General features: G+C 39.5%; 1 protein-coding gene across 1 annotated transcript; it reads right to left on the bottom strand.

Moving 5' to 3' along the window:
* Window positions 1–1,808: 1,808 nt before the first annotated feature.
* On the bottom strand, window positions 1,809–5,020 carry LOC117794056 (myb-like protein AA). The gene has a single exon (XM_034634514.1). It carries the CDS (start codon window positions 4,590–4,592, stop codon window positions 1,983–1,985), a length of 2,610 nt encoding a protein of 869 aa, XP_034490405.1. The 5' UTR covers window positions 4,593–5,020; the 3' UTR covers window positions 1,809–1,982.
* Window positions 5,021–25,365: the final 20,345 nt, after the last annotated feature.

Here is a 25,365-nt window from a genome sequence, read left to right as displayed (position 1 = left end):
TTTCTTACAGGTACACTTTGTGGTATATAAATGTAAATATGTATATATACATATACATTTATAGATCAAGTGATCACATAATACCTGTTGAGTAGCGTGATTGCCGTTGATCAGCAGATTGGCAATTGCATAAGGGCCAAGCAAATAAATGTCTGAGCGACTGCCAAGTGATTAAGCAGACTAAACAAAATAGAAAAAAAAACAACTAAAAACAAACAATAAAGAGAAAATAAGAATTTGAAAAAAAAAAAACCAAATGGCAACCATATAGATCAGCGAAGTTCAGTTACGTTCAGTTAAGATCACTTCTCACTGCGAACTTCAAATCAATCTAAAAAAAAAATAAGAAATGAAAAACCAAAAAAAAAAATATCTCGCAGATCAAAAAGTCTTATAGATTATGTCTACATAATTTCAATATTTGAAATCCGATTTTTAAATTTTCTTCTGGCTAAAAGATGGGCAAAAACAGACTTATTTCCACAAGAAAAGCGAACTTCATTTCATAGCTGTAGCATTTTATGTTTGCCATTTTCTCCCAAAAATCTTATTATCCTCCCAATTTTAAAGAAAGAAAACCAGCTCAATTTTTATGTTTTTTTGTTAATTGAATAATTTTTTTTATTTCTTGTTCAATTTTTGTGTTGTTTATTTTTTTTTGTTTTTAATTTGTTTGATTTTCTGTAAAAATACTGTTTTTTATATATATATTTAATGTAGATATATATAAAGAAATATATATATATATATTTAAAGATTTGCTTGCATGAAAAAAACCATTTGTTTTTGTATATAAATATATTGTATATATGTATATTGTTCATATCTATATCTATATATAATTGTTGTTGTTTCAGTTTATGTATATATATATATACATAGAATTTCGATATAGTTCGATATATATATATATAGCTATATAATTCTTTATTTGATTTATCAGCAGTTTTTAACAATTTATTCAATTTTGTTTTTCATATCACAAGAATTTTCAATTTCCCAAAAAAAAAATATGTATATAATATATATATAAAATGTTCTCTTCTTCTTACTTTTCCTTATATGCTTATCAGTTATTTAACTGTAAATATATATATAAATTTTTATGCTATATAAAAAGAATTACACATTTGATTAGTTCCCGTTTTTTGTTTGTTAACTCAATTGAGTGGGCTGGCCACGCCCCCATTTTGTTTTTTTTTTATAGCCATGACAACAAAATTCATGTGTGTGTGAGTGTGTTGGTGTGTGTATTGGCGTGTGTGTGTTGTTTTTAAAGCTTTCTCTTACAATCGTTTGAATTTCATTTTTTTTTAAATATAGCGTAAAAATTCTTTCGCAAATTTAATTTTCTGCTTGATTATAATTATAATAATAATTATTGTTGCTGTTTTTGTACACCTTAAAATTAGTTATTTACACAAGACGCAAAAAAAAACTGTTACATTTAAAAAAAAGAGCAAAAAAAAAATGTTTTTATTACATTAGTTTTCAATTAAAATTAGATTTAATAATAATTGAAAAAAAAAAAATGGTGAACTTAATTGTAATTTGCATGTGCCTTAAAGCTAATTTGTTGCTAAAGTTTAGCAAAAAAAAAAAAAATTAATTAAGCGAACATTTAAAATTAAATTAAACTTAATATTTATGATTATGACAAATTACTTAGGTTAATTAATGTGTGTATCTGTAGGTGTATGGGTTGATATGTTTTTTGGAAGTATTTTAAAAGGTTTGCTTAATATTAATAAATTAATTTTAAATTAAATTTAACAATTAAAACAGACAAAAAAAAGTTTTGTGTTTTCTTGTTGTAATTTTTTTTTATTAATATAATTAACTTACAAGGCCAAGGACCAGGCCCATGGCCACGCCCCCCTGCTTGGTGGGATTGTATTGTCAGCAACTGTTGCTGTTGTGCACAACTCTTTCTCTCTCTCTCTCTCGCTCTCTCCCTCTCTCGATAGGCATCTGTCTTGCTCTTATGCCAGCAGCGTTATGGGGCTGATGCTAGGCGTTGTTGTTGTTGTTGCTGGCGTTGTTGTGGCAGCAATTGCTGCTGCTGCGCTAACAGCAGCAACTGTTGCCGGCGGCGTTAAACGTGCCACGCCCAAGGCGGCCAGCGCCTCCTGATCCAGCCAACGCTGCAGCTGCGAGCGTTGCAGCAACTGTTGCTGCTGTTGATGTTGCTGTTGTTGCTGCTGTTGCTGCTGTTGCTGTTGCATGATGCTTATCAAGTTGTCGTTGTAGACGGCGGCATGCAACTGCAGATTGAGACTGTAGCCATGATTGGAGCTGGCGCTGGCGCTGTCGCTGTATGTGGATGAGCTGCTCTCATAACCGGAGACGGGGGATCCTTTGGGGCAACAGAAGCCGGTGGGGGAAAGTGACGGCGCCGAGAATGGACTGAGCACGCTTTGTGGCGTTGATGGCTTCGAGTTGCAGTTGGAGATGGAGTTGCAACTGCTGTTGCTGGAGGAGTTGCTGCTGTGGCTGCTGTTGCTGCTGATGGAACTGCAGCTGCTGCTGCTGCAACTGTTGTTGCCGCCATGAAACTGATGCTGAGGACTCCCGGCGGGAAATGTCGGCAATGCGGCAACTCCGGTTGCTGCTGCTGCCGCTGCTGCTGCTGCTCCGGGGAATTGCATCAGCAATGGCGGCGATTGAAAGCAACTTGCTGCATTGCTTGCAAATGGATGATTGCTCCATATGATGGGCTCCCTTTGTTTGGCCATAACGCGTTTCTTCTTCTTGTTGGCATTGCCGTTGCTGTTGTTGCTGTTGCTGTTGCAACTGTTGTTGCCGTTGTTATGTGTGGCTTGGTCTTCATCATCGGCATCCGCATCACGCTCATCTTCATCATCGTGCAGCTGCAATTCCAATTCGGAATCCTCTTCGGCATCCAGTTCATGCCTCATTCTGTGTGTTGACACCTCCAATTGCTCCTCCTGCTCTCTCTCATCCTTTGCCTCATCGAGCAGATATGGCTTAAAGAGCTTCACCTGCTTGGCTGGCAACTCAACTGTTTCCGCTTCCGCTTCCACATCAATGTCCACATCTTCGGCCTCATTGTCACTTGGCTCGCATTTGATGGCCTCCAGTTTGCTCATCTTATCCGCTGGCCTGCCACCATCTGTGGCACAGTCATAGCCAGCCACACGCTTGCGGCAGCTTAAATCCACGCATACACTCGACTTGGGCAACTGTTGCTCGCGTTGTTGCAATTGCTGTTGCTGCTGCTGCTGCTGTTGCTCGCGTTGTCTGCGCGCTGCGCTGCTCAGGGACAAATCCATGGGCGCCGGCGTGGCAGCTGGTTGTGGCAAGTAGGCGGCAGGTAGATGATACGCATACGCGAGCGATGGCTGATGTTGCTGAGGAATGTTGCTGCTGTTGCTACTGCTGCTGCTGCTGCTGCTGTTGTTGTTGGAGGTGTTGTTGCTGCTGGCACTGCTTGGCACTTGTTGTGTATTTGAACTGTATGGCAACGTTGTGGCACTGACTGTTGTTGCAACATTGCTGCTGTTGCTGTTGTTGCTGTTGCTGCTGCTGCTATTGTTGCTGGCAATGGCAACAGCTGCAACAACGGCTGCAATTTTGGCCGCCGCTGTTTCAGCAACTGTTGCTGGCGTGCCATTTGATTGCGACGGCAACTGTTGCTGTTGCTGCTGTGGCACGCTGACTGGTGGCAGGGACAGTGGCACGGGCAACGCCACCGGCACATGCAGATGCCCATGTGTTGGCGGTGGTGGTGGTGGCGGCGGTGGCGGACCAGCCAAATGATGATGATGATGTTGATGTTGATGATGATGATGAGGATGGCCAAAACCGTTGGCCAACAAATGATGCGCATGGGCAGCGGCAGCTGCTGCTGCTGCCGCCGCAGCGGCATGATGATGATGATGATGATGAGGATGTGGATGTGGATGAGGAAGTGGATGCACATGATGTGCCAATGGATGTGGCAAATTATGAAATTGATGTTGCTTCAATTGCTGTTGTTGTTGCTGCTGCTGCTGCTGCTGCTGTTGCTGTTGCTGCGGTGCAAGCGGCTGTTGCTGCTGCTGAGGATGTTGCTGCTGCTGCTGTTGCTGCTGCTGTTGATGTTGATTGTTTGCCACCGATGAGCGCAAGTTGGGCTCACATTGCAACCACTTTTGTATCTGCCGCCGATGAATGTTGTACTTGCGCGCTGTGGCACGTTGATTGCCCTTGCAATCGTTGTCATTGCGATACGATTCGAGCACCTGCAACTTGAAGTGCGGCGTAAAGATGCGACGTGATCCCATTTTGGGACTGCAGGCATTCGTGTTGCAAGTGTTGTTGTTGCCGCTCTCCGACGGCAACTGTTGCTGTCGCTCGGCCACTGTTGCTGACGCTGTTGTGGCTGTTGTTGCTGCTGCTGCTGCTGTTGTAGATGTTGCTGTTGTTGCCGTGGACTCCTTGGCGTGTCGCTTGTGCTGCTGTTGTTGTTGATTAAAGCTTAATGCTGCTGCTGCTGCCATTGCTGCTGCTGCTGCAACTGCTGCGTTGCTGTTGCTGTTACTGTTGCTGCTGTTGCCGTTGATTGTCGAACTTTGTTCGCTGTTATCCATTTTCTTTAAATTTATATGTGTATATATTTATATTGTTGTTGTTGTTGTTAATAACTTTATTATTTTATGTATAGTTTGTAAAACGTTGTCGTTTATCAAAAATAGTATTTCTTGTATATATATATATATGTATATATAGTGTATAAATTGTATATTTGCTTTAAAAGTTGCTGTTATTGTCGTTGGTGCTGCTGCTGTTGTTGTTGTTGTTGTTGCTGTAGCTGTTGCTACTTGCGTGCGACGCTTGCGCTTTCATAACTCGCGATCTGGCAGCGCTGGCACAACAACACACACTGAGAAACAAGTGAGCGTAACAACAAAACACGTTAACGTCGTTGACCAAAAAAAAAATAATATAGAAAACAACAAAAATACTGTGTTTTTTTTTGTTTTTGTTTTCTTCTTTACTTTGGCTGTTGCTCTTGCTCCCGTTGCTGTTGTTGTTGTTGTTAGTGTTGTTGTTTAATAAATTGATTTATGTAAAAGTTTTAAATAAAGCAAACACAAGAACACGTAAAACACAAAAAAAATGTAAAATATAGAAATTTGTAGTTTGAATTCATTTGGCACAAACACACAGAAAAATTGTTACTCTTGTTGCTTGTTGCTTGTTGCTGTTTTTATATATTTCTTTCTGTTTCTGTTTCTGTTCTGATTCAGTTTCTGTTGCTGTTGCTGTTTCTGTTGATGTTCTGACTACGCGACGCGATCCGCATCCGCACGGCAAGGAATCCAAAACACAATTGTTCTGCCTTCTGCGTTCTACTTCAAAGATACGTTCTAGACTGGCTGGCCCGTCGTCGTCGTTGTCGGTTGTCGGTTGTCGTCGCTGCTGCTGCTGCTGTCGCTGCTCACTCACTCACACACACACACACGCAAGCACACACACAGACACACGGCATACGCGAGAACGAAACGAAACGAAATGAAATGAACTGAACGAATGAACGACTACAACAACAACAGGCTAGCGCGCGCCTCTCAGTCTCGAGAGTATGAGTGCAGTCGACGCTCTGTCTGCGCGCAGTCGTATGCCTGTCTGTGTGTGCGTGTGTGTGTGTATTGGGCGTAAGTGTGCGTTCTAATAGCTCATCAGCAGCAGCGCAGCAAGTGTGCGTGCATCTGTGTGTGAGTGTGAACGAGTCAGACACTTGGCGGGCCCCAGAGCCGCCGCCAGACCAAACCAGTTGCTCTGTTGCTTTTGTTTTTTTCTTTCTTTTGTTGTTGTTGTTGCTTTTTTATTTTTGTTGTTGCTTTTGCAGCTCAGCAGCAGCACGGCGCTGAGCACTGCAGACAAACTGACGACAATCGTCGGCGAGGTGTCTGCGCCCCTGTATTATGCATGCATGTGTTCATACAAACACACAAACATACTTACATACTTACATATATGTACATATGTAAGCATGTGCTTTCACTGTATGTGTGTGTCTGAGTACGTTGAATATACATATACGTATGTATGTATGCATATTTTGTATATGTGAGAGCCGTTCTTGTTGTGCTTGTTGCTGCGAGCGCGGCGCTTTTGTGCGCTGGTGTGGAGTTGATTTTCAGCTACGACCGTCGCGACAGACGAAGCGTCGGACATAATGGACAGATGGGGACGGAAACGAACGCCGAACGACGATTGCTGGCCCTGCCCCCGGGCACGGCCCAGGCCCGATCCGATCCGATCCAAACCGACTGCCTCGCAGGCTGAGCTGACTAACTGACAAACTGTGTGTGCCGGCCACTAAAACTGAACGAACAGTGGGGCACTAGTCATTATCACTGGAGAACTACATGCATACATACATCTATGTGTGTTAACACTACGTTTATAAATCTAAGTCTCACGATCACTTGCTATACAATAATACATTTTAAATATGTACATATATTCATTTTTATTTTTCGATAATATTGGACTAGCACTATTTCTAGTGACGATTTGAGGATGTCAATATATATTAACAATTAAAAGTTTATTATGTTATAAATTAACTGTTTGCAAATAAATAAATTAATATCAACAGAAGCAATAAAAAGTGCAATTTTTATATTACAAATCTTATAAGCTTAATAAATTAAATATACTTTGAAATCAACTTTTCAATTTTGTGTTTTATCGCCATTTCTAATATTTTCCAACATCATTATCTCAAGTCTATGTCCTCATTGATAAGATGTCGCTTAAAGAGAAACAAAAATATTTTATATCAATGCAACAAATATTAGATTTCTGATTTAACGAACAGATTGCTCCACTGTGCTGCTGTTATTGTGGTTTTGCGCCAAAGCAGCAGCAGCAGCGACAGCGATGACTGCGAACCAAGTTGCGGCCGCTGCCAACTTGCGCTACAATTTCGCTCGCTCTGCCAGTTTACACTGATGCACACACACACACCGACAGCACTCAGTGCATGCTTGTATGCATGTATGTATGTGAGCTATAGTCGTGGCTGCCAGACATTCTGGCACTAGGGCTCGGCCCGGCCGACATGTTGTTTGGTGCTTTTGCTCTGCCGTCGCGAAGCGACGCGTCGGCTAAGCGACAAAGCGACTGAGCAACTGAACGACTGACCGACTAAACGTCACATGAACTTGTTGAGCGCTGTCCAACGAATGATGTTTGGTGTACATGTGTGCGTGTGTGTGGGGAGCGAGCAGTGAACAGAGGGGAAAGTGTGCCCGCCATGCCCTTGCTACCCCCCACTCCTTGATTCTAGCACTCAACGTTTATGCTGTATGCATGTGCGCATGTGTGTGTGTATCTGTATGTGTGTGTTACGTACACAATCAACTGAGAATCAACTGTTGAATGTGCTGGCTGAGCGAAAGAACGTTGCATTTTTTTCTACATGCACGTACAGTGGCTCTCAGCTTATTTGACCCACCACATTTTTAACAAGGTTTTGTTTTTATTGCCCAATTCAAATATAAAATATGTTTATAATAAATAGAATAAAAGTATATTGCTTAAATTTAAAAATTACTGAACTAATCTGGGCTTAAATTCTGTTAATAATCATATTTTTATTTTATTTTATACAAAAAATTCAAAATAAAACTAGAGTTTTATTTTTTTGCCAAAAATAATCACTATTTTTCAAGATCAAATAAACCTCAGGAAATAATAATTAATTTATGAGTTTAATTTTTTTTTTGTTGAAAAACTAATGATTATATTTGGATTTGTAATGTAGAACTCAAATTTTAGCGTTATATTGCCAGTAAATTAAAAAAAATCAAAAATAATAATTAATAATTATATTGTAATTTTTATAATATAACTTATAACAGTGCTTGTGCCTAAAATGTATTTATTCTGCCTAGCAAAATATAAAATATGCGTGTATGTTAGAGTAGTGGAACAAATAAGCTGGGACACACTGTACATATGTATTTAAGTGTGTTTGTATGCATGTATTTTTTTGTGCTGCTTGTGGTTGCTGTTGTTGTTGTTGGCTGTGGGTGCATTACAGGCGCTGTTGCCGTCGCTGCTGCTGTCGCTGTCGCTGTCGCTGTTGTCCCCTGACTAAGCTCAAAAGACAAAAGGGCATGAACAGAGCGTGCAATAAATGCAACAACAACAAACTGTACCAAAATGACAACAACAACAGCAATGGCTCTACCGCACTTGTTGCAAATGACAAACGAAATTTTCTATACTATGAACGCGCAGAGACACAAAATCTGCTCTGCTGCTGCGCTGCCTGTGTTGTTGCTTTTGCTGCTGCTGCTGGTGATGCTGCCTCTGCTTTTGCTTCTGCTTCTGTCGCTGTCATCGTCGTCGTCGTCGTCAACTGGAATTCATGAATGAAATACATATGCATGTGTCTGTTTCTGTGTCTGTGTATTCGCCTTTTGCTTGGCTGCTTGTTGTTGTTGTTGCTGCTGTGACGACTGCGTGTGTATGCAAATTCATAAATGAAAAATGTGTGTTTTGTGTCTATGGCAAGTTGATATTGTTGTTGTTGTCGTTGTTGTTGCTGCTGCCTGGCAGCATCATTTGCGCGTGCGATATCGAACAGCAGAATGGAGCGAGGGCGACAGAGCAAAAAATATATTTTAAAAAAAAACGAATAACGAATAACAGCAGCAAAAGGCAAAGAGAAAGACAGTCAATGCGATTAGGTGCCCGTCAAAAGCAGCAACAACAATAGCAATGGGAATAAGAATGAAGATAAAAAACGTATTGACTCACCTAGTCAAAAACAGCAAGAAGAAGACAACGGCGATGATGATGCTCGATGATAGATCTCTCTGCACACGCCAAGCATAGAGAGAGGCAAAGAGAGAGAGAAAGAGAGTGACTGAGTGTGACTGTAGGCAGTGGACAGCGAGCAGACAGTGGCTCACAGCTTATTTGAGCCACTTTATTTATAAATTATAATTCAGATAAAATATACACATATAAAAATAACAAATTTTAGCTTAGGATTGAAACTAATATTAGCAAATATGCGCTAAAATTATATTTATATCCCTTTTAAATAAAATGCTAAATTAATTTGAAATGTTTAGCATGCACGACTAGTGGGGCAAATAAGCTGTGAGCCACTGTAGATTGCTGCTGTTGTTGTTGTTGTAACTGCTGGCATCTGAAGAGGCCCCAAAAAAACGACGACGCGTTGTCTGGAGACGTCGAGCGCCCAAACGCCGCCGTCAGCGTCAGCGTCGTCGCCCTCGACGCCTGCACATGAAAATGTTTTTTGAATTGCATTTCCAAGTAACAAATAACAAAAACAAAAGCAAAAGAAAAAAAAAAGTTAAAAAAGAACGAAAACTTCAAAAACAACAACAGCTACACAGATGCATGTGCGTGTGTGTGTGTGTGTGTGTGTTTGTGTTTAAAATAAAATCAAAAGAATTCCACTTTTGTGGCCCCGTCGGCTTCTAAATCGATTTATCAAAAAGAAGAAAACAACAAAAAAAAAATGAAATAAAGAAAGACAAAAAAACAGGCGAGTAAAAAGCGGAAAAGACGCAGGCAAAGAGATAAAAATTGAATATAAAAAAGGTAAAGGTAACGTAAAAATCGAAAACCTATACACACAATAGATGCACACACACAGATACACACATACACATACACAGAGACACACTAACAGACCGACAGACGGACAGATGGACAGACACATGAATTGATTAAAAAGTTGAAAAATAAAATAAGAAAAGAAAAATACCGAAAATCATTTGGGAGCCAGGCACTGGGTAAGGGGTGGGTAAGGGGAAAGGTAAGGGGTACGTCCGTGTCTTGGAGCACAAAGGGCGCGGTGTGATCGACGTGTGTATGTGTGTGCGTGTGTGGGAAGGGGAGAACAACGATAGGTGAGGGCACACTGGCAAAGGAGGGGGCCAGAGGGGGGCACACGATATTCAGCCTGGGACAGCGCCGACGCCGTGCTGTCTGCCTTTGAATGCGGCGCATAAGCCCACACACACACACACACACATACATTTATGTAGAAACGAGTATGTAGAGTCTACATTGTAGGCAGATAGAGAGAGAGAAAGAGAGGTGAAAAGGGTAAAGCACAGGGTGACAGTTGGAGACAACAGCTTGAAGGCTTTTGCGCACGCGCATTTCCAATTAAATTAAATCTAAAACAAAATTTAAGAAAAACCAATCAAAATCAAATCGTTAAGATTTAGAATCAATCAGTTTAATTTTTTACTAAATAGGGGGTTATTTATTAAGCCGCCTAACTGTAGAGCTAATCAAAAATCAAATCAAATAAATAAGTTTAAAAAAAAACTTTAAAAAAATCTAAATATTAGATAACTTACTCAAAATTAATATATGCCTCTTAATCTGGGCACTTCGTTATCTAAACAAAAAATAGTAGTATTCATTTTGAATCTTAGGATTTAAGAAACACAAAAAATTCTTTTTAAATCTTTTTAAATTACTAACTTCAAAACTAAAAAAAGATTTACATATGTGATACCAATAAATATCTGTAAAATAATATAATAATTAAATTTGAAAGAAATGGCACATCTATAGTTTTAGAAACTTTGCAAGCTTATGATTCCACATCATGGTGTAATTTAGCAGTTCTGATCTATAACGAAATTGTCCGCTGCATCGAATATTATGCTTCTCTATACAAATAAAATAAAATAAATAAAGTTTTTTTTTAGTGTAAAAAAATATGAGAATATAAATTTAAATGTGAACTTTTTTTTACTGTGAAAAGGGACTACTAAAAAGATAAGAATCAATAATAATGGAACATATACATATAAACATATGTAGATATATAACATTTATACATATGTATGTCTACAGATATTCCAGAATATCTAGAAAGCTAGAAAAAAAATAAGTGGAAATTATATATAGAAAATCTGTAGTTTATATGCATATACCGATTTTCTCTAGATGCGCAAATGTATACTAGCTACCTCGAACTGCAAGCACCGTCTTTATCGCTAACGATTCAAGAAATTGCAATACAACTCAGAGACCAAGTACACTCAGCCTTGTCATTGAGTTTAACCCATAAATAACGCTTTCGAATTGCACAATTTGAAGAACTGCAGTAAAAGATTATGCAATCGATGAGAACGATTGTATGTATGTACATATAAATAAAATGCTTAACCCCCAACTTGGAAAAACTCAGGTTTCAGTGTTAAAATACAAAGCGAATAAATATTATGACTAATGCGATCGAGGAAGTAATATTACATTATTGGATGAACCGTAGATTGGCGTTCTTATCAGGCGATAACATCGAACAAAGGCAAAAATATAACATATTTGAGATTATATAGATATATACCCGTATGTATGTCGATCAAATATAGAATGCTACGACGATATTTCACCAGAAACTGTCATCATGATGACAAAACGTATAAAATGTGGTTTTAGGTAGAGTAGACGCTGTTGTGAAGGTAACTTAAGGTAGGTACTACTTGATATAACGTACATTCTTTTCGGGTGATCCATTTTGTTTTTGTTTCGTAGAGCCCGAAAACACGTACCGAGTACTCTCTTAACTTTATCGTGGCTCGCTAATCAGTGTGTAACAAAGTATGTGAAGTGAGACTAATCAAAGTGGTAACTTGGCCTATTCTTTTGCTGTCCCCCCCTACTGAGCCTCCTCCCCCTATACTATTTGATTTTCCTACACGTGGCTTAATCACGTTTTGAGCTTCTGATACAAGAGCCTCACATACCTGGTACCATATAAATGCATTGTAATTGCAATGAGTGTTTCTCCCAAAGTTGACTCACTTTCAAGTCACTTTGCCAGTTTTGATTGATGTTTCGCCATTACGCAAGTTGCAATTGAAATCGGAAGCTTTATTTCTGTTTCCAAGCCCGGTCTCGGTCAAAGTCTGACTAAGTCGGATGCTGACCCATGTCGAACTCAGTCCGATTATCGGCAATCGTCAATCACAATCGACGGCATGTGCAGTCGGACAACGTAACTACTTATCTAATCGTAATCTGTAACTACGAGTATGACTGTATTCAAGTATTAACACTTCTATGTGGGCAAAAGTTTAAAGTTCTTATACTAAATCGCACGTCTGAACTGTTAAAAATCCTTTAGCTATAAGTTGTGGCATTAATTATATCTTTTCTTTAATCATTCATTTATCTTTTGTTGAAAAAGTTATATATTCTTAATTCAAGTATCTGAAGAAATGTTCTATAACTGATCTAATACTTTTTAGACTCAAGAGATCAGTTTATCAACAAATTGTAATCTGATTCTTCTCAGAGTGTTGGTTTCAGAAAGGAAACAGATCTTATATTTTTGAGACTCCAGAGATATTAGATTCAATTATTAAAACAACTGATCCATAGATTGTGCTTCTTTTGTAATAGTATTTTTACAGATGTTATTAAAATAAAACTGATCTGATTCTTCACAGAGTCCAGAGCTGATATTAGCAAGTTAACAGATCTTGTCAGACTTCATAGATGTCAGATTTTATTATTAAAAGAACTGATCCATAGTTTGTGCTTCTTCTGTCTCAGTTTTTGCACATGAGGAAAGTGATTCTTCTCAGGCTATAAACCAATCATATTTTTACTTTGCTTTTCAAAACTCAAGTGGTAGAATTAGGTATGTATCTAAGAACTTAGAACTAGTCCATCTTCTTAACTGCCCAGCATTAGATTCTTCGGAGTTATTTTAGTCCTTCTCAATCAGTACAAAGTTAATTCGTTGATATATCGATTCTATGCATTCTTCTTGATTCTACAAGTGTGTAGAATCTACGAAAAATCAAGCCTTACTCTCAATCTGGCAATATTCGATATGGCCCAGACGATGCCAAAGATCGTAACAAGTCTCGAGTGTTGCCTGGAAATTTCCGCAACATAAATATTTTGCGAAAACTGAGCTCTAACCGAAAGTTGCCGCATGCCCCACGTTGCAAGCTTCAGCATAGTTGAAACTCTTTTTTTTTTCATTTTTTTTTTTTTCAAAAGGATCATTTGGCGATCGTTTCATTTACAGCACGATCTTGGCCAATTCCAGGTAACTACAAGCTGCGATGGGGAACTGGGACCTGAGACTGGAGCTGGGAATGGAGACTGAAGACCGAAGACTGAAGACTGGGACTTGGTTCGTTGATGTTCGCTTGGCGATCTCAGGCGCCTAATGGATAGTTCTTCTTGGAAAAGAAAGCGGCCTGCCTTTAAGGAACGTGGCCCAGGCCCATGGTCAGTCTCGTCTCGTCTCGGGCATGACGATGTTCAAGGCGCTGGCGCAGAGAGAGAGAGAGGTGGTGGGGGGGAGACAAGATACAGAGGCAGAGGCAGACATTGGGCCGCCGAAGCTGAAGGCGCATAAAAATGCGCACACACACATACACACACGTATGCATGCATGCATGCTGGATGTATCTGTGTGTGAGAAAGGCGGCAACGCGGCAACGAAGCCAAAACTTTTATTAACTTTTCCAAGAAATGGAATTTCTTGGATCCTGTGTGCCTGTTTCTGTTTCGCTTCGCTTCGACTGACTTTAAATGCGGCTGCTGCTCATGCGAAGCTTCCACAGAGCTCCACATGCAGGTACCCACAATACACACACACACACACAAATTCGTCGCATTGCATACATACATACATACATACTACATATTGAGTGAGCTTCAGGTGTTCTCTTCGCTTCGATCTTCCATCTCTTTGCCTTGGTCAGAGCTAGTTAGCAAACGCCGCCTTCGCTGTTGCTGTCGCTGCCAGCGTCGCAGTCCCAGCATTCTTTGCGCTGGCAACTGACCTGATGAAGCCGACCAAAGCCGACCAACGAGAGCGTGAGAGAGTGAGAGAGTAAGTTAGCGTGAGTGTGGTGGTGGGGAAGGGGGAGTGTAGAACTATGGCGTCGCTGTCGTCAATTTGAGTCAATTTCTGTTCAGTGCCGCCGCAGCAAAATGAATCGAACAAAACTGAACGAAGCGCATATATAACGTACAACAAAAAAATACAACAACAACAACATGCTAACCGGGAACGGGGCCCTCCAACGCCAACACACACACATAGACATACATATACAAATATGTTTATACAGTAAGCGTGGAAAGTCTTTCTACCAAATAAATATTTAAATATTTGCTATTTAAAAAAAATAAAATTATTCTTTTTTCACAAGAATAATTTAATAATAATTAAAATAAATATCCATAAAATATATATATTTTTTTTTCAATAGAAAATGTGTACATTTTTGATTTGGTCAAAACACTTTCTTGACCCGCTGTTGCATGTATGCAGACACATACTGAGCCAGACCCGCGGACGCCTACGTGCAGGCAAACGGGTAAACTGCAATGGCGCTGCTGCTGTTGCTGCTGCTGCGGTTTAGATTGTCGGCGCAGCGGGGAGGCGACGGGGCGACAACGACTGGCGCACTGGCAGACACACTGGCAGCCTGCAGTTGTTGTTGTTATTGCTTTAGTTGCTGCTTCTGCTGCTGTCGCTGCTGCTGTTAAAGCGCCACACAATGCACATATGTTTGTGTGTGTGTGCTGTGTGCGAGTTTTACGCTCTTGCTCTCGCGCTCTTACTCTCTTTTGCTGCTGCTGCTCTGCGGCTCTGCTGCGCCGTCTGTGTCTGTGTGTGTGAGTTTGTGTATTTGTGAGGCGCATGTATTTTTAGTACAAGATTGTTGTTTAAACAAACAGGTTTTTTTACACCGCAGCAAATAACTCGTCTGTCTGCCCCGCTGTCGTTGCCTGCTGCTGCTGCTGCCCGCAGCGCCACATTGTAAGCATGTACATATGTACGTATGTATGTGTATATGTGTATGTCTGCTGTTGCTGTTGCCGCCTCCGCCTGCAATGCACTGCGCTGCGCTGTTGTCGATTTTCAATTGAGAAGACGATGGCAGACAGTGCGGCAGCCAGTTTCAGCGCTTAACTAATTTCCATGGCAGCCCTGGCGCCAACAACAACAACAACAATAATAAAAAGAAGAAGAAGAAGAAACCAGTCGGCCGCGTATCGCACATGGCAACGCACATGCAACCCTGGCAATGTCCATGCCCTGAACAACGATCTACAACAGGTTGGGGCCGCACAGGAAACTGCTCGTTCCTCCCTCGCTCTCGCTCTTACCCCTCTCATCACTCACTCACCATCATCGCATGCGGCTTGCGCAATTTGCTGCTGCCCCACGCCAAAATAGTTTTTTTTTTCATACACGCACAAGCACATGCATACACACACATGAACAACAGTGTTGCCAACTCTTCAGGGTCTAAAAAGGCTATAAAAAGCTTTTAATAATGCTAGAAAAGGCTAGGACATCAGCAGTAAAGCCAGATTATAAGCTGTTATGGTTCTTATGTTGATTTTATACCCGTGCACCCATTGAAAATAGACAAAAGGGTTATAAAGGCTTTCTGGAAATGTATGCAACAGGTATAAGAAGGCAACTCCAATCTTATCACAAAATTCCGAACTCAAAAATCGGGAGCTAGAAATTGATTTTAGAACTACGGTTTCTTCAGGAAAACATCTTAGAATTAACCGTAGATAGCTACCATTGGACTACCATTTTTTGTAAAATAAATCGATGCACTCTAATACATATATATTCTAGATCAGTATTAAAAATCGAGGCAGGGCCTCAAGGAGCTAGAATCACAAAAATGGGCAATACTATTGATTTTTCATAAAAATTTTTGTTTTATTTATTTTGTTATAATAATTTAGAATGTTTTCAGTAGTGATTTGAACTTAAAAAATAAATTTGAAATAAAAAAGCTATAATTGCCGCTATGCGCTATTTCAAAATTTTTGTTCGCAATCGGCATTCGTAAAGCGCCAGAACTGGCGGAAAAATAGCTGAGTTTGGCAACACTAATGAAGACAGAGGCATGTCATGTATATGTATATATGTATGTATGTATTTTTTTCGGGTCCCCGTGTGGCGATGATGCTATGCGCATTTCGCGTTAAAATAAGCGAACACCTCTGGTGTGAAATTCCGTTGTAAATAGCATTGCGCATGGCAAGGCAGCGACTGTTCTTCGAAAAGGGGGTGGTAATGGGGTGGTCAAGGGGATGGTGCTATACTTGCAGCGCTTTTCAAAACTCACGAATGTAATTTTTGCTGCGCCGCCTGCTTAAATTTTACCTTGGAGCATAAAGCTTTCTAAAGAGCTTTTAAGCTAAGCAAATCCTCAAAGAGACAACAAAAGAGAGAAAGAGAGAGAGCGATAGACTAAGCCGCAGCGTAAGCTTTAATGCATATATGTAAAGCTTTTGCCACGTTCATAATGACGCATTTCAAAGCTTTCAATGGCCGCTACGATCGGCGCCTCAACGTCTGCGTCTGCGTTGGCGTCGTCTCGGCGCAGGGAGCTGCCACTGCTGCTGCTGTTGTTGGAGCTGTTGTTGTTGTTGTTGTGTAGCGTATTCGGTGGTGATCCGGCAAGGTGTACCTCAAGCTAATGTTATTTAATTTATTTTTGTATTCACACGTTTCGTTGCCGCAGAATAAAACACAAAAGCAAACATAAATACATGCATATGTACACATAGATAAATATATACATACACACATACATATATTGGGGTACGGGAGCTAAAGAGACATGGGCATGGCAAGTGACAAACGTTGAGGTGAGAGAGTGGGACAGTCAAGCAACAACAACAGCAACAACAACAAAATCGAACGTAGGCAGCGACAACGACAAGCGCCAAAAGCAACTGCTGTGTGTGTGTGTCTGAGTGGGAGTTGGTATGTGTGAGAATGAACAGAAAATGAATGCTTAAATTGCTCTCTTCTCACTTGCTTGGCGCTCTCTTCTTAGTGTGTGTTTTGTGTTCATCCAGATTCATTTGTCGTCGTCGTCGCTCTGTCTGCGCTCGCCCTACTGCATTTAATGTCTGTGTGTGTGTGTGTGTGTGTGTGTGTGGGTCGTTCGTTCATTCATTTTGCTCTCCACACAGACACACACACACATTCACGCTCATGCTCATAGCGCTCACACAGCATAGCGCGCGCGCTGCTCTGAAGTGCGGCAACAGCGCACTCGATCGGCACAGACAGAATGTCGCCAGTTCATGCTACGCTGCCAGACATACTGTCGTCGTTGTTGTCGCCGCTGCCGCTGCTGCTGCTGCGACTGCGGCTGCCGTTGCCGTTGCCTTTTGCCGCAATCGTCAAATCACACTTCAGACGCTGCGCCCCCCCGCCGACGCTGACATTAACAGCGCCCTAACCCCTTTGCCAGCCAACGCGATCGCTGTCGACGTCAACGTCACTGCCGCAGTTGACCTGCCGCTCTGTGTTCGGCGCTGCCTGCATTTTTTATGTATTACATACGTATGTACATACATACACATATATAAATGTATGTATGTATGTACATATGTATATGTATATTTTTGCAGCATATGCAGAAGCTTCCCTAACCCTCTCCCCCCCCACCACTCTACAACTTCCCACCTCGCTAGCTCCAAAAATGAGACGACCAACAATTGGTTATTCGCAGTGTAAGTGTGTTAGTCTGTGTTAGTGTGTGTGTATCCATGTGAGTGTATTGTGCTTATATACAGTGCGACCTCGACTTTGGCAACTGATCGATGCACGTAACAGACGATAGTATATGGAATATGCGGAATATATGGCATATAATGTATGCATATGTACATACATACATATGTATAGTATGTATATGGCCTGACCACGTCGTTTTACAAAGAAGCCTAACGCTATCGCTTGCATTCTGGAATGTTGCCCAGTAATTTTCCACACACACGCACACACACACATACACATAGAGCTGGATCGACGGTGATCGATCAAGCCTTCATTTTCAAATGTGCTAACAACAACAACAACCTTGAACTAAGCTTCCCAATGCATCTTAGCGTTAACTTAACGAAACTTGCGATTTATCGATAAGCCGATAAATGCCTCACTAAGCTTTCAACGCCAAACTATGCAATCGTTAAGCACATTTCAAATGCATTCTGTCTATCTCAAATATTGAACGTTGATCTGCAATTAAATTGCATTCGACAGTTCAAAATGCTGTCATCGTACAGCAAAAACCTTAAACTTCCCTTTAATAGATCACATCTATACAAAACTACGTTTCTAATGTACTATCTATACTTACTTGAGATCTTTAATTTGGAAAACCTTGTAGAGTTTTTCACTTCACGGAAATGTGACAAAACTTTACAAATCTTTTCAGTTCCTTTCTAGATTGCAATGAAAGTACCTTGAAATATCTCTGAACATCTTTTTATCAATCGGATTATGTCTTGTCAGCTGGTAAATTCCAACTTTTAAGTAAAATGACATCATTTCAACTGAAATTTAAAGCTTATTATCATTAAGCATCTTTTTTTTCTGGTAACAGAAATTCCCCATAACTGATTCAATATTATAATGTATAATATTCTTTATAATCTTTATAGCTAGTACTCATCTATTGTTCTAAGTATTTCTACAACAAGGGGAAATGTCTTCATTAAATAACAGAATACAAATGAATATATATAAGTTTTATGCTATTACTAGTGTTAAACAGATACTATCTATAATATTTCGAATTCTATCCTATGCCTAAAATTCAGACAGCTCTTCAATATATTCAGTACATAGAAACTGTTGATGTTTTCATTCCTATAAAGTTCACATATTTTTAAAATTTCTATAAACATCCGCTATTCTAGTTGTTGTTCTTCATTTTATCGATTTCCGTCCAGTCAACAGTAATATCTATATAGTATACGCCCCCAAGTCGGCCCTATGATCAGCGTATGTGCATTTTGACAACTTTAACACGATCAGCAATTAAATTAAAGACAATTATGAAGAAATATCTGAAAAACTGCCGAAAAATGTAATTTTATGGACAATATATGTAGATATTGTTGTTCGATAATCGGCCGATTCAGCGTTTTGGGGCCCGGCTCGTGTGGGTGGACATTGACCAAGCTGCGTTCTATTCTACTTATTTTATTTTAGTTGACTTTCTTTTCATTTCTTCACTTTTCTGCTGTCGTGATCACTTACAAAATTTCCACTGAAAACTCGTGATTTGGGCATTACAAGCCTTTATTATTATTTATTTATTTTTAACCATATTACTTTAGTTACAATATATATTTATGAAAGAGTTAGCGATGTAAACCAGCTCGAAGCTTTTGAGATATAAAGTTTAAATTTATATGTAAATATTTTTCAAGTCACCAAATCAAAAAGCTTATGTCATCCTAATTTTTAAGTAGATATCGTAAAAAAAAAAAGTTAGTAAAATTTATCGTCTTAAGGAACATTAGCAATATTTTATTAGAATATTTTATTGGGACTCGAAGATTTTTCTGAATCTTTTTCATACCAGATTTATGGTGATCTTCAATATTGATATAGACTGTCATATTAGAAGTAAATATATTGTAAATAGCCTTGACTAATATGGGGTTGAGAGTTTCGAAGTGAGCTCTGAACTTTTCCTGTACTTAGAACTGAACAGTCACCATTTCTGTGCATACTGATGTTCCCTTTCGGTAAATAAAAAACTGGGTTCTACAGAAGTTGTCAGTATGATTGAGTCGATACAGTATTGAGTGTTGTAGTTCAGGTTGTAGGAACGTTGCCTGCCTGGCGTTCTTGTGAAGTGATTGAACCTGTTCGCAGGCCCAAAAATGCCCATAAATAGGCCAGAGAATGTGCCCTAACATGTGTTGGCCACTGATCAGCTTTAAAATGGGGCTTTCCCGCCGCAACCAAAACACATGTGTGCTCATCCCAAACTCAAAACGAACGATCCGCATTATGCCTCTAACTTTGGCTTAAGGTGTTCAGGGCTCTAGGGTGCTAGACCTGGTCTCAAACCCCGAACTGAGCCCTGAGCCGAGTCAGTTCAATAACTTGGCAAGCGCACACACACACACACACACATAGATAGATCACCATCCTCACCATCCGGCGGCATTTGTTTTGGATTTCCCGTCGGATTAAGCAACTTAGTGCACAATCCATCGAGTTTCCTTCAGTTCCGTACCCGCAGTTGTCAGTTGTCGGTTCGGTTGTCGGTTGTCCGTTGTCCATTTTTAGGCTGCGGGTAGCGCTAATTGTAATCGTGGGAAAAACCAATCAGACGCAACATTCGTACTTTTTATGACGGGTCAATATTAGCGTAATCCACTTTTATGGCCATTATGAAGCGACAAACCGTAAAGAACTTGCCTTGCATTTACGGCTATCGCAATAAAGCACCATACACGGTCTACCCTATGAAATGCATATACACATATACGTATGTACCTACCTGTCTACCTCTATCTATCGACGCATCTATCGATTGCTTCTATCTATTATCAGGCAACGCTCCTGTCTTCAATCTGTTATCTCGCAGCGACCTAACGATCTACCTGTGCCTTTCCTCGGTCGAATTGTCCCTACTCTACTCATCGACACTTTGCATTTTAATTAATGCGATCAATCCGTACCGCAATCCCAATCCCGACTTGACTCTTGCATACCAATCATGACTTTACTTACAAAAAGTATCCATTTATCATCTACCTCATATCATTTGTCCATATATCATTTTCCTTGATTATACTTAATAGTCTGCAGACACCTTTACAACATGGTACGTGCCGTACTTTACACAAGAATAACATTTGATCCCCACATTAGCTATGAACTTCTAATAAAATAATTCTCCACTGTGATGTTAATAATCTGAAAGTCTATGAATGATATAGTATGATGGAATTTTACAATGGAAAGTTTTCAGTTTTACTATAACTTTGAAGTTTTAATTGAATAAAATTCATCTGTTCAAATGTTCGGAAAGTCAAGTCAAATAAAAAAATTCTTCACTTCAAACGAATTTTTCGGAGAAATATAGTAAATATCTTGGAAAAGTTTTTAGAATGAACTTCTAATAAAAAAGTTATTCTCTTTATGAGAAATTTGAAAGTGTAGGAATAAATAAAATGAAAAATTTTAGTGGCTTAGTAATTTTATTAAATCCCGACTTGAACTGTGTACTTCTAATAAAAAATGTTCAGATAAAATGTTCATATACAGGGTGCCAAAACTCCATAAGTTTCGCTTTCGGTGGCACCACTGATATATTTAAGAAAATATTATTTGATCCCAATTTAAACGAAACATCTTCGATTTTCTGAATGTGTAGTAAATTACCAAAGACCTGTTATATATTATGATAAGAGAAATTTTATAGAGTGTCAGGTGTTAGAGGAGAGTCAAGGTGAGACCCTGTAAAGTCCAAGATTGGGAATATCTTTTTTAAAAATCAAAAAAAAACTTCTCTTTTGTCCACCACATAAATAATATGATATCCTGTAGAAAATGTCAAAATTTTGAGTGCTATTACAACTGGAGGCACGTTCCAGTCTTCCTTGTCAGGTGCTCACAAAGGTACAACCTGTTGACAGGCACTTGTGATGGATGGATCCATATCCGGTACGGGCAAAAAGAATCTTAAGTTCGGTGTGTGGACGTGGGTAAATGGGTGTAGAATGTGTTGGAGTGCCAACAAATTTGGTAATTCATTAGCCACTGCGACAGGTGGCCATAATTTAGCGCTACTTTTTTTTTTTTGTATAAAGTTAAATGAGTAGCAACCCATTAGCACCCTCTTTCTGTATCTCTTTGTCTACAGTGTCTACGCGTGCGGCATTAATAATCGTTTTACAAATATGACAAATACCACAAGAAATAATAATAATAATAATACAGAAATATGTATATCTATCGGTTACGGATCGTCTGACGAATCTGAATCGAATGAATTGCGGCGGCGACATACAGTAGCTGTCCATAAATCGCTCGGAGAGACCCCTCGCATAGTGTGTGTATCGTATCGAGGGAGGAAACGCTCCCGAAATACTAATTAGTGGCATGCAGCATAAATCTACAAGTTTACTGTGCGGCGACTCGACAACTCTTCAATGCAATGGCCATTGCCATAAATCAATTTCTCGATTCTCCATTCTTCATTCTTGGCTCTCCGTTCATAGGCGTTACAACGAATCCATATTGGTTCATGACCAACCACAACATCAACAAGCATTGCCAAAGAAGTGCCAGAGATTAACATCGATAAGCATCTGACATTTGCCGCAATCCCTTGAATACCAAAAAATTAAAAAAATACACTCCAAAATTTTTCCTCAAATATGGAACCTGACACTGACAGTTTGTCGTATTTCTTGCCTGTGACAGCCCAGTTCCTATATTAAGCAGATAGATAGTTTGCTTTCTTTACCAATGCAATTTTCATGTCGTGCCCAATTGAGTTTCCTGAGGGCTATATACTTTCCCAGTAACTTTCTTAACTTGCTCTTAGTTTTATTTTTTAATTCGTTTTCTAAGGATGTTTATCGTTAGAGCTGTAGAATCTTTTCCTGATTTCGATATCGCAACTTAAAGGGTTTTATCTTAATTTTTGCATTTTTTAAAGAGTGATATATATTAAAATATGTAGTTTTCCATTTCTATGTCGTATTAACTAGCTTCGAAGCTTACCGGATGTATGTCTCTTCCCATATTCTGGTTACATCTTTGGAATGCTGTTTAGATCAATGGAATTCATAAAATTCATTGAGCATATTGAAATCTAGTAAGGTGCAATTCTTCAGTTTCTTATCTATTCTACTCAAACGTAACATTCTTCTTCTCTCATTCTATTAAAATCTTTGGAATGTTATACAAATCTAAAACGTAGAGAGATATCCACAAAGTTTTACTTTATTTAGAAAAAACTTCAGATGACTTAGTAAATCTCTTTCTTTTTCTGATCAAAGGTTTTTAGGAATTAAGAAGTTTTCAACAATCTGCCGTTCAACTGCAATATAAGGAACTGCATTCATTTTAAGTTTATGGATTACTCAATGATTGGATGTACTAACGAACTTTTTTAAAATATTTCGTTAAAAAAAGATCCTTATACTCTAGATAATTTTTATAAAAATGTAGAAGACGAGTAAATCAGTATAATGATCATTAGAGTATTATTATATATTAATAAATTTATAGAAAAATAATTATTTCTAAGAAACGTCTTCTGATCCGGCCTAAATCTTTTTTCTCTATAGATGTTTCTCGTCGAATCTTTCAATTCTCAACGATGTATGGCATTTAGAATAGAATTGGACTTGGTCAAATGTGTGCGTATGTGTGAGTATATGTTTATGCTGCATGTATGTTTGTGTGCCTATCTGTGTGTGTGTGTGTGAAGCATTTTGGCTGCGACTTGGAAGTTTCACTGCAGCTTTGGGCATTTCATTGAAAGTAAATATTTATGTATGTACATACATACATACATGCATATGTACATACATATGTACATACATATATATTGCTGGCCAAGCAAAGTCGCTGCAATCGCCGTTTGTTTATGCATTCGTCGTTCGTAAGTATGTGCATAAGCATGTATGTATGTATGCAGGCTGTGCATGTGGCGACGTTGGGATACCTACAATACACACACGTACAAGAGAATCCATATCAGCACACCACAAGCAACAACAAAAACATTAATGCCCTGCCAAACGTATGAAAGTTCATGCACACACACACACACACACACATACACAAACAAACAAGCAAACAAACATACATACGAGCACAGAGTTGCCATATAAAGGCAAACAATCGTGAGGCGACGACAACGGCGACGACGACGACGACGCTGAATGCCCAGCCAGGCCAGACGAGCCAGTCAGCCCAGGCGAAGTCGCGCCAGACAGTCTGTCGCCAGAAAAATCTACACACAACAACAGCAACACACACACACACACAGCAACAACACGGTCAACAGCTACAGCAAAGGCACCAGCAACAACAACAATAACAAAAGCAACAAGAGCAGCCAGAGCTACAAGCAGAGGCGACAAGAGCGCAAACCGAAAAAGAGAGGGCGCGGGCGTTGAACGGCGCACAGTGGCGCGTTTTATCCAAAACAGGTTATCTGGAACAACTGAACTCTATATTCAAAGTCTATATAAATTAAAAAAGGAGGGCTTTAGCAAATATATAAAGTTAAAATACTATTAAATTCATTTCATACATTAATTTTTTTGTAAAAAATCATGTCAAAATTAAGAAATATTTTGACTTGTAAAGTTGCTAAAACAGAAGCACCCAAATGCATCCGTACATTAAAAAAAACTTTAAAATCCCTTAGTTGGAGTCAGCAAGGAAAAAGCAGGGTAATAAAATAAAATAAAAAAATAAGTTATCTATTAAACTGCATTAAACATATTACTTTTTCTTTCAATAATTTTAATATTTTTTTTTTGCCACGTAGGTCAAGTGAGTGAGCCACTGTGCGGCGCAGCGCGACGTTGTTCAAGTCGTTTGCGTCGCTGTTGGCGTCGCAGTTGGCTGTCGCTGTCGCTGTCGCTGCGCTGCGCTGTAGTTGAGAAATAATCGTATGAAGCGCAGGGCAAAAAAGCAAAGCCAAAGGCAAAGACAAAGCAAAGCAAAGCGAAGCAGCAGAATTCCATTTAGATTATATTCTTTGCATTTTGTGGCTGTTGTTGTTGTTGGCGCTTTTGACGAGGCAGGCAACGTGTTGTGCGGCGGCTTGGTAGGTGTTACAATACATAATGAACGTCGCACACACATACACACATGCAAAGAGCGACACAGAGACGGATGCAGTGCTGCCACTGCGAGCAACAACGCCATGCATTGCCAGACCGTTCGGCGCGCACAGCCGTCACATAACGTCATCGCCATCATTGCACTCTGTGTGTGTGTGAGAATGTGTGTATGAGTGGTGGTGGGAGGGGGCCAGGCAGCGACAGCGGCGTGCCATTTAAGAGGGGTAAGCTATGTGCAGACAGAAAAAGAACCAATTGACTGATCCCGAATTAAGTATTTTCAATAATTAAAATCAAGGATTAAACCAAACCGTAACCTTTAACCGGTATTAACCGGTTGAAGTTGGTAACCGTAACTGAAATCCTATCCGAAACATAATTGTTTTATTGCAGCGAAACCGAAATTATTCAAACCGAAATAACCGATTAGAAACCGATTCATGTCTAACGGTTAGTTTCGTTATGTTTACTATGGCGAAATCATCGTTTTCGATGTTCAATTCAAATACAATCATGCTAGATAAAACTTTTTTGAAATCAAATCATTTTTATTTATATATAATCTTTTTTTTTAATTTTTACAACTAATTTAATAAATAAATATGTTTTTTTGTGAACCGAAATTATATCCGTTTTTCAAAACCGAAAACGATACAGTTTGATATCCTGCTTACAAAAAATGGGCATACAAATTCTTTAAGCAAG

The sequence above is a fragment of the Drosophila innubila genome, chromosome X (assembly GCF_004354385.1).
Source record: "Drosophila innubila isolate TH190305 chromosome X, UK_Dinn_1.0, whole genome shotgun sequence".
NCBI lineage: Eukaryota > Metazoa > Arthropoda > Insecta > Diptera > Drosophilidae > Drosophila > Drosophila innubila.
The sequence above is the reverse complement of the archived record's forward strand: the minus strand, read 5'-3'. Positions and strand labels throughout refer to the sequence as shown.

Bases quoted from the DNA above. Each gene is read 5' to 3' on its own strand.
- LOC117794056 (XM_034634514.1), bottom strand. From the start codon at position 4,592: ATGGATAACAGCGAACAAAGTTCGACAATCAACGGCAACAGCAGCAAC.